The 9,229-nt window shown below is 64.6% G+C and overlaps 2 protein-coding genes across 2 annotated transcripts in view; both read right to left on the bottom strand.

The window, feature by feature from the left end:
• The window catches only part of MNEG_0854 (hypothetical protein), a gene marked incomplete at both ends in the record, with an annotated part of 3,303 nt that extends 847 nt beyond the window's left edge, over window positions 1-2,456 (bottom strand). Inside the window, 4 exons of the mRNA XM_014050664.1 lie at window positions 544-709; window positions 941-1,143; window positions 1,329-1,443; window positions 1,675-2,456. Coding sequence (XP_013906118.1) covers window positions 544-709; window positions 941-1,143; window positions 1,329-1,443; window positions 1,675-2,456 — 1,266 coding nt within the window. The remainder of the gene's footprint in view (window positions 1-543; window positions 710-940; window positions 1,144-1,328; window positions 1,444-1,674) is intronic.
• Window positions 2,457-5,583: 3,127 nt separating this feature from the next.
• The window catches only part of MNEG_0853 (hypothetical protein), a gene marked incomplete at both ends in the record, with an annotated part of 6,874 nt that continues 3,228 nt past the window's right edge, over window positions 5,584-9,229 (bottom strand). The window contains 10 exons of the mRNA XM_014050663.1: window positions 5,584-5,763; window positions 6,104-6,172; window positions 6,355-6,429; window positions 6,627-6,679; window positions 6,977-7,163; window positions 7,341-7,403; window positions 7,661-7,756; window positions 8,022-8,114; window positions 8,421-8,540; window positions 8,924-9,007. Of these exons, the coding sequence (XP_013906117.1) occupies window positions 5,584-5,763; window positions 6,104-6,172; window positions 6,355-6,429; window positions 6,627-6,679; window positions 6,977-7,163; window positions 7,341-7,403; window positions 7,661-7,756; window positions 8,022-8,114; window positions 8,421-8,540; window positions 8,924-9,007 (1,020 nt within the window). The remainder of the gene's footprint in view (window positions 5,764-6,103; window positions 6,173-6,354; window positions 6,430-6,626; window positions 6,680-6,976; window positions 7,164-7,340; window positions 7,404-7,660; window positions 7,757-8,021; window positions 8,115-8,420; window positions 8,541-8,923; window positions 9,008-9,229) is intronic.

Raw genomic sequence — 9,229 nt, 5'->3', positions numbered from 1 at the left:
GCCGCCGCACTCTATGCCCCCCTCCCCTGCCGGCCGCCCCGCAGAGCCGGCGCCGCCGCTGCCGCCGGCGCCGGCTCCGCCGGGCGTCCCCTGGCGCGAGCCCCGCGCCGCGGCCCGCCGCGAGCCGCTGCCGGCTGAGGCACGCGGCGCGCGCTCTGGCGGCGCGCCCGAATGTGGGGCGGCGCCGCCGGACGGCTGGCGCGACGGCCGCGAAATTGAAGGGTCGCTGCCAACGGCACTCCTGAAGTCAGCAAGGGATCCGGACTCGTCCCAGGTGTGCGCAACCGACAGATGACTCAGCTCGGCATCGATCTCTGCCAGCCGGCTGCGCAGCCTGGTGAGGTCGCCTGCCGCGCCGCTGCCCTCGACAAAGCCGTCCGCTACAACAGCCGCGTCGCTGGCACCCTCCTCTGCAGCCCCGGCTTCTGAAACCGCGGCGCTCCCGCGGTCCTGAGGCTCTGCGCTGCCGCCGCCCGCGGCGCAACCGCCGCAGCCATCCCTCGACACGCCGCGCCCCGACGCCGAGCCACGTGCGGCCCCCACCCCCTCTGCTCGCTTCGACAGCCCAGGGGCCGGTGGCAGGCCCTCAGTCCTCGCGGCTGCAGGCGCTGCCGCCAGGTCAAAGGGGTTGGTGCTGTCGAGGGTGTCATCGTCTCGCGCCATGACATCGCGCAGAAGCTGCTCCTCGTCCGGGCCCAGGATGTAGTAGCTGCAAATCGCAGCGCCCGCGCCAGAGAATGGGTTTCGCAGCGGGTGGGATAAGCAATATGGTTTGTGATGTCTCATCAACACAAGGCAGCGGCAGCAGCAGCAGCAGCAGCAGCAGCAGCAGCAGCAGCAGCAGCAGCGGCAGCAGCGGCAGCAGCGGTAGCAGCGGGCGCAGCCCCGGCACCAAAGTTTGCAACATGTTTCTGCCCGAGTGCCTGGGCCTGGATCACACCTGTTTGGCCGCTCCCCAGGCGCGCCGCCCGCTTGCGAGCTGCCGTCCAGGCTGGTCAGCGCCCGCGACAGCCGCGCCGCGTGCAGGCGCTTCTTGCGCTGCGCGGCCAGCAGCGCGTCGAGCCGCGCGGCTCGCCCCTCGAGGCGACGCCGCGCTTCATCCGCCGCCGCGCCGGGGCTGGCCTCGTGCGCCGCGACAAGGGCCTGCCAGGGTGATGCGCGCCGTGCAGGCCGGGTTTTGGCGATTTCAGCACGACACGACCGGCCCCAGCAGTGTGGCGCAACCGCGCACCCACCGTCTGCCGGCATGCAGCGATGCGCACAGGCGGTTCCTAGGCAGCCGCGGGTGCTCGCGAGCGACATATGCACGTTCGCGTGCGCGCGCGCACCGCGAGCGTCGCATCCCTCAGCTTCTCATCCAGCCGCCTGATGCGCTCCAGGCCCTCCGACACCCGAGGGTCGGGGTGGTCCGGCGGGAGGAAGCTGAAGGGCAGCTGGTCGTAGCTGGGTGCGGTTGGGCGCGCGGTAGGTGGCGGGCGGCGCCGTCAGGGCAAGGCGGGCAGCGGGCAAGCGACGCGCATGAGACGAGGCAACGCGTTGCCGGTCATTTCGGTCCTGGCCTGTCGAAAGTAGATACACCTTGAACCGTATTTGCAACACACTGTTCTGACCCCAGCTTTCAGCGGACGCACATGCTGTCCCCCTGCCTCCGAGCGCCAGCCCACCAGCGCGCACCCGCGCGGGCCGCCCCAGCCATCCAGCGCGCGGTACTCCCCCCGCCGCTCCGCCATCATCTGCCGCGCCGCCTCCACCATCTGGCGCACCATCTCCCGCCGTGCGGCCGCTCCTCCAGCTCCTCCCGGGACCCCCTCCTCGTTCGAGCCGCGGCCGTCCTCACTTACCGCGCGCATCCGCAGGTCAGTCATCAGACCGCTCAGCTCTGCCTCCAGAGCCGCGCGGCCTTGCAGGCGCGCGGCTATCGCCGCCAGCGCCACCCGCGCCCGCGCTGCCTCGAGCTCATACTCGTCTGCATCCCCATCACTACCGTCGTCGCCGCCGCCGCCCAGCGGCTCGGCGGCAGGTTGCGCCGCCGCCTCCGCACTGTCGCCTCCTTCGGGCGCCTCATTGCTTGACGGGCATTGCGCCTGCTCAGATTCCTCCTCTTCCAGCCCGCTGCTCTCAGACCGAACCGCGCCTGCAATCCCCAACTCCTCTGCAGAGCTCAGCAGAGACCCCCCCGCCGGCGCCAACCCGCAGACGCTCCCCTTGCCGGCGAAGCTGCCGCCATCGCTACGACTCCTCGCCCGCAACTGAGCCGCGTCGGTGCCGTCGCCCGTGTCGTCGCCGCCCGCCGACGGCTCGCCGCCGACCCTGCACGCGCTCTCTGCCTCGCCAGCCGACGCGTCCATGTCAGCATCGCGCCCCAGCGCCGGCTCCTCGTCCTCAACTGGGCCGTAGATCGAGCTGATGAGCCGCAGCAGCGACGCGGTGCGCTCCAGGGCACCCCGCGGCACCATGGATGAAGCCTCTGGAGTCTGCGCGAACGGCGTGCGACGCACAAACCACACATTGCTCGTTTGATTTGCTTTTCGCTCTCCTTGTTGGCCGCCCTCCCGCGCACGACCAACAGGCTCAGGCAGTGCCCCCTCTGTGTGTTCGCCTGACACCACACCGACACCGCGCCCCGCAATTCAACCGCCTGCCACCATGCAGCGGCACCTGCAGGGCTGCCACGCACCAGCATAGGGTTTGTGCTCATGCCGCTGGCCGGGCACGCGTCGGTGGTACCCTCGCCGCCGCCCGTGACAGCATGCATCCCAGTAAGGGAGGAGCAGCCGGGCGTCAGCATCGGGTTGGCGCGGGAGGACAGGCCTGGCAGGCTGTCGCCCTGCGCGCAGGATGGTGCGGGATGTTTGGATGCCTCAGGGGGCACGCATGTAGAAACTGTCATCGTGCCGCCGCTGCCGCTGCCGCTGCCGCTGCCGCTGCCGCTGCCGCTGCCGCTGCCGCTGCCGCTGCCGCTGCCGCTGCCGCTGCCGCTGCCGCTGCCGCTGCTGCTGCTGCCGCAGTACATCAAGCTTTTGCCCACCAATCTAGGCACGCCCCCCAGGCAGCGTACCTGCACAGCGTCATCAAATGAGTCGCACGATCCAGATGGCAGGTCCGCAGACGCCCGGTGCCGCAGACCCGTCATGAAGGTGTCTCCCTCCCGCCCAACCCCTGGCACGATTAAGGGCGCAACCGGCGCCGAGGCACTGCCGTTGCATGGAAGGCCCGCCCGCATTCCGAAGCAAGCAGCGACAAGCATCAGACAGTGTTGGTGGGCCACGCACGCATGCCCAGGCGCACTTGATCCGATGTTTTTCCTGCGGGTCGTGCTGCTCGTTGCCTCAAACACGCACCTGATACAACTGAGGCGAGGCTCCGCTCGTTGTGCTCCTGCCCGCCAACACTGCAATACTCCTCGCCGGAGGCCTCCTCGTCCCCGCCGCTGCCGTCGTCGCAGCTGCGTTCGCTGCTGGACTCTGCACATGCTCCAAAGCCTTCATTCGCGCTGCTCAGCTGGTCGCCTTGTGGCGCCCCTTCCAAGAGCAAGCGATGTGCCATTGAGTTATGCACCTTGCTGTTGAGGTGGGGGGGGGGCGCAGGGCGCCAGCGGGGGCACAGGTGGTGAGTGCAACATGCATTTTGACATCCCCTCCTTCCTGCCCTTTTTATGTTAGGCTTTCTAGCGATGACTCCCTGTGATGTTGGCTGTATACGGCTTATGTGTGCACGTGGTTGGCCACGCGACGCTCACCCATGCCAGCGGGGCGGCGTGGAGCCTGCTGGGGTGCCAGATGAGCTCGGCCTGCGGCGTTCGCCCGGCGTGGGTTGCTCCGCGTCGGCGCCAGAAGAGCTGACCTTGGGCGAGGAGCTCCTGGGCGGGGAGGGCGCGGGGAACATCAGGTCTGCAGGGGCACGTGCCGTACGTGTGTGAGGAAAGTGTTTGCAACAAGCAGCAGTGCAGCCATCGCTGCGGCATCCTCACCCGAAGGCCGGCTGCAGCACCTCCAAGGACGAGCGGACGGGGATGATGTTCGCGGCAGCGCCGTTACCGCCGCTCCTGCCTGCACCTTGCACGCAACGGTTGCGCTGGTCAGCGCTGGGGGTGTCGCTTCACAAGTCTGGCAGCGGCAGCCAAGCTGTGCCAGGAGCCAAGGTCATCATCAAGGTCTTCCCATACCTGAGTACGACCTCCGCACGTGCTGCTCGCGGGCTTTCATGCGGCGGGATGCTGAGATCCAGCGAGAGCGCTACTGGCGCCCTGCAGTGCCTTGCCTCGTGTTTGACCGCAGCAATATCGCCTCTCACACACCCCGGTGCAGATGTATCGGGGATATGTACAAGCTCAAGTCTTACGTGCGTGACAGTCGCGCGAGCTGTAAGGCGCAGCGAAGGTGATAAGACACCTGTGGGTGAGCTCTCAGATCGCGCGCATGAGCATCGTGCGCGCAACAGCAAAAATCTAATCGATAAAAATGGTTTGGATTGCTCAACTACAGCGCGGTTCATCAACGATGCAACCTGCACTTGCACGACAGCCGCTGACGCTGCACCGTGCGGTGGCACCTGCCAACAACAGTAGGACATCCAGGCACCCCGACTTCGTGACTGAGAGTGCACCGCATTGTGCAGCTGTGATGAGTCAATCGATGGCATATCAAGCATCGCCATTACATGCCAGCACACCAGCAATCCCCTCGCTATGCTGACCTGGAAAAACGTCAGTGCAAAGGATCCAGGGATGCGTGCCTTCGCAACATAAGGATTGTATGTCGCCGCACGCCTGCCTAGCGCGTGCATGTGCACGCGCTGCAGACGCACAGACCAGCGCGTCCCCCGTCACACAGCTGTAGGCCGCCGTCTGACGAGCCCTGCCTGGCAACGGCGGGGCTGATGCCATGCAGACCCTCACGCAGGCAGGGAGGTGCCCGTGAGGATCGTGCGTGTCAGAATAGGTGTGTGTGACAAATGGTGCGTAGAGAAAGTGTGTGGGGTGCACAAATGCGTGCGACCACATGTTGTACATACACCCTGCTTTAAAATCACGTCTACTGCATAACATGAGGCAGCGGAATATTACGGCATCCCGACTGACTGTGACTGACTGTGACTGACCGTGACTGACCGTGACTGACCGTGACTGAGTGTGAACGCGCATGGGCGCGTCGACAAACACACACACACACACACACACACACACACACACACATGTGCGCGTGAGATCAAAGAACAGCACAAGTGGGGCGCGAAGACAAACGCGTGTGTCGCACTGCATGTGAAGGGGGCGATACGCCGTAAACAGGGCTGATAAATGTGGTGGTGGTACATCGTCGCATGGATGCATGGGGGTGCATGACAAGGCGCAGCTTGCCGCACGCGCCAAGGGTCGTGTGCGTGCGTGATCCGTCCAAAGAATTCCGTCGCAGGCACCACTCCAGCAGCCACGGCGTGAACCAGTTTGAATGACAAAGCATAGAAGTGTGTGTTGCTTGGGGGTCCCAAGCGCAGCAGAGTTTGTGTGGACACTGAACGCCGCAACAGCATGACGCTTTGTTTGGCAGCACCGCGCGCCGCTCTCAATCGCCGCACCTCTGCACCTCACCGTACCCGCGTGAACGCCCCACCCAGGCCGCCAATCTGCTGCTGCACCGCCGCCGCTGCGCCGCGCGTGGAGGGCAAGCGGCGGCGCTGCTGCGCCTCTGGCAATTTGTCGTCGCCGATCACGTCTCCAAACGCGGCCGCGGCCGCCTCCGCCGGCGTCAGAAGTTCTTTTTGGCGCTGCGGGCAGATGTGGGGACAGGTAATCAGCGGGACACAAGTCAGTTGAGGGCGCAGAGGGGCTGCCAAAGCCTCAAACCTTCCTGAGTTGGACAAGACAGAATGAGATAGCACCCTTCCTGCGCCCGCGGGCCTCTAGAGCCAGCTAGGATCACGGAAGGAAGCTTTTGAGCGTTAGAGGGGCGTCCTCTTCCCACAAAAGTGTTTGGCGTTGAGGTGGGACCTCCAGTCGAGGCGGGTGCAAGACAAAGCAGGGTGACAGCTCAGCGAGAAGCTGAGGGAAGGCAAGGAGGTGCTGCCGTGCTGCGATAACGAGCGCCCCGGGCTCCCAGCCGCTCACGAAAATGATGAACTTGAGGCGGCCGTCGCCGTCATTCCAGATGCGCTTGCGGCCGCGCACGTCCAAGCCCTAAGTAGAGGCAGAGGGACGCCGCATATTCTGGCTTCCGGAAAGCACTGCATAGCCAGCAGGAGCACACAGCTCCTCCTTACCCCCGCAGCCTCCCAGCCGCCCGCCCCCGCAGCCCGCAGGCAAGCTTGGGCTGCACAGGGCACCGTCCCCTGCCGACACTTTGTGATTTTGCATCGCACCTGGGGGTTGAATACCGACTCGATCGGCTCTGTGATGATGTCAGGAAGGCGGTACCATCCCATCAGCAGGTCACCCTGCGGTACAACAGGGGCGCCGCGGTGTGCGAGCTGTTGAGAACTTCTCGAGGGGAGGGGGGTGCGGCAGCCCGCTGGGAGGGACGCAGGAGTGAGCTGGAGCTGGGCAGCTGTTGGGCACGACTGGGCGGGGTGCGCAGCACAGAGGCAGGTGGCATGAACGCTGGCGACGCGTGGACTCGGATGTGTGGACGCACCTGCAGCTGCGCGCGTGTTATGAGCTCCCAATAAGACAGAGACTCTCCCTCGTCTGCATGGGATGATTGAGAGACAGGAGTTAGGCAAATCAGAAACCACAGCTTCAACAACACGCACAGTGACAACCACAGACTGTAATTGAGAGCATGGTCGCGCGGCGCGTCTGCATGTCTGCAACAGGGATACCCCAACCCTTGCCTGTACCTTCATGGTCGCTAAGGGCCAGATGACCACACTCCGATCGTGGTGATGTGCGCATTCACACCCACGCATACCCACACCTCCCCTCACACACACATGTACAATGCAAGCACACACGCACGAGCGCCCGCCCTCCCAGACTCCTCACCCGCGTACTCTTGCGCGTCCACAAATGTGAGGTCCGCCGCCTCCCCCAGCTGCGCGTACACCAGCAGGCCGATGGGGTTGTAGGCCACCACCGCCATCATCTTGGCCGCGAAAGAAGTGAAGTTCACGCTGATGCCCAGGGGCAGGCGGTGGCGGTCCTCGAAGCGCGTCAGCCCAGCGGACGCGACCTGAGCACACGCACATGCACGCAGAGAGAGGTTGTCGTCAGCAGAGTGCAGTGGTCATCAGCAGAGTGCAGCATGCGAGGTGGGCCGTTGCGTCGTTGCTTACCAGGCGCCTGATTGCGTCTCTGCGTGCATGCTCTGGAATGCAGAGCCCGTGGAGGCAGTTGCCATGGGACCAACCTTTTGGCAGATGATGTTGATGGGCGGGAGGCCGTCGTCCGCCAGGGTCTTGCGGATATTGAGCTGCGCGGAGAGATGTGGGAGGGGGGTGCGCAGACGCGGCGTCGCGCGCAGCAAGCTTCGCACACACCGTTCACACTTGGACGCGAACTTCAACGCGCACGCGCACGTCTTGACAAGCAAAGATGCTCTCACGCGCACACGCATGTGTGTGCACGCACGCGCACGCGTGTGCATCGCACACTCAAGGCACGCATGCGCACACGTAATTACGTGCCCAAGCACAAGCTCTGAACACACGCGCGCAACAAGGGACTCACCTGCACCGTCATCATGAGTGCGTCCAGCCTCAGCATGGAGGGCTCATCAGTGGACTCGATTCCATTTGACTCGTCATGATCTGGGTCAACCCAGTGCTGCAGGGAAGGTGTAAAGGGCAATCAAGTACGGCGACGGGGCCAACGCGGGTGAGTTGAGCGAGCTGGGCGCATGCTGCATTTGGTGTCGGCATGTGTGTTTGACGCGATCAGACGTCATGATGTAGATGGCCTGGGGGTAAGGTACCATTCAAGCCGGCCTTGCTCAGCCTTGCCGAGTGGCAGCGCAGCCGAAGCTGCCTTGAAACGTCCACAGCTGGCGGGCGGCGCGGCGCCGCCGCAGGGGAGGGGGAGGCCGCCGCACCTCGTCGCAGAGCACAATGGCGCATTTGAAGGAGGAGAGGTCCAGCCGGGCCACCTGGTTGCGCTGCAGCGGGTCCATCTTGACATGAGACACCTGGTGGGGGTTCGTGGATGGTGGTTGGTGGCGACAGGTCGGAGCAGGGGTCGGGGGTCGGTTTATGGGTGCGATGATGCAGGGATTTATGCAGGAGTGTGTGAGTGTGTGCATATGTGCGCTGGTCGATATCGAAAATTGGGCGGCGATGATGGATTGACGAGGGCGGGGACACAGGGCAGCAGGAAGGGAGGCAGAATCACAGGCAGGCAGGCGGGGCGTTGGTCACAGCGCAGCAGCGCCGCACACAAAACGACCTCCGGGGGCCATCATGTTGACCGGATCTTGACCAAGCAGCGGGCGCACCTTGACATTCTGCAGGTTCATGCCCAGCACTGCCTGCCCGAGCGTGGCGCTGCGGATGTGGTCGTTCACAAACACCACCTCGCTGCCCTGCGGCAGGCACGCCGTGCCAGAGTCCAGCTCCTGAGTAGCGGCGGCGCAGGGTGAGAGAAAGAGTGTGTGTGTGTGTGTGTGTGTGTGAGCGCGTGTGACAGATCGGGGGAGTGTGCGCGTGTGCGCCAGTATGTGTGTGCGAGGGTGCGTGCGCGTGTGCGTTGGAGAGGTGCTTCGTGTGAGCGTCTGCCAGGTTGACTTTCCTCGATTATCACACCCCCACACTCCTCCCGCAGGGGTGCGCAAACTGCACAAACACCGACATAACTCTGCTGCAAATGACGCAAAACAAGTCCTTCAGGTGCGGATCACTTTGGCAGCGTGATCATCACTGCTGACCGCACGCGCGTCGCTGCAACACCACCCTAACCCCGCGACTTTCCCCGCTGTCCGCCACCCAAAGCACCCCACACCTGCAGTATGTCGGCCATGTAGCCCAGGCCAGCCCAGCCGGCGACCAGCACCTTCTCTGGCTGGTCGTCGTGCTCCACATACTCCTGGAGGGGAGGGAGGGAGGGAGCAAAAAGCACATGGGCGTGCACGTGCTTGTGAGCGGGTGGGTAACGAGTGGTTGCAGTATTGTGTGTGTGTGTGTGTGTGTGTGTGTGTGTGTGTGAGTGCGTGTGAGTGTGCGCACGCACCCCAGCACATGCACGAGCGCTGCATAAGACAGTAGCCGGGAGCTATTCACATGGCCACCATCTCCGTCACAACAACCA

Source organism: Monoraphidium neglectum, assembly GCF_000611645.1.
Source record: "Monoraphidium neglectum strain SAG 48.87 unplaced genomic scaffold scaffold00076, whole genome shotgun sequence".
Lineage (NCBI taxonomy): Eukaryota > Viridiplantae > Chlorophyta > Chlorophyceae > Sphaeropleales > Selenastraceae > Monoraphidium > Monoraphidium neglectum.
This window is presented reverse-complemented; position numbering and strand designations above follow the sequence as displayed.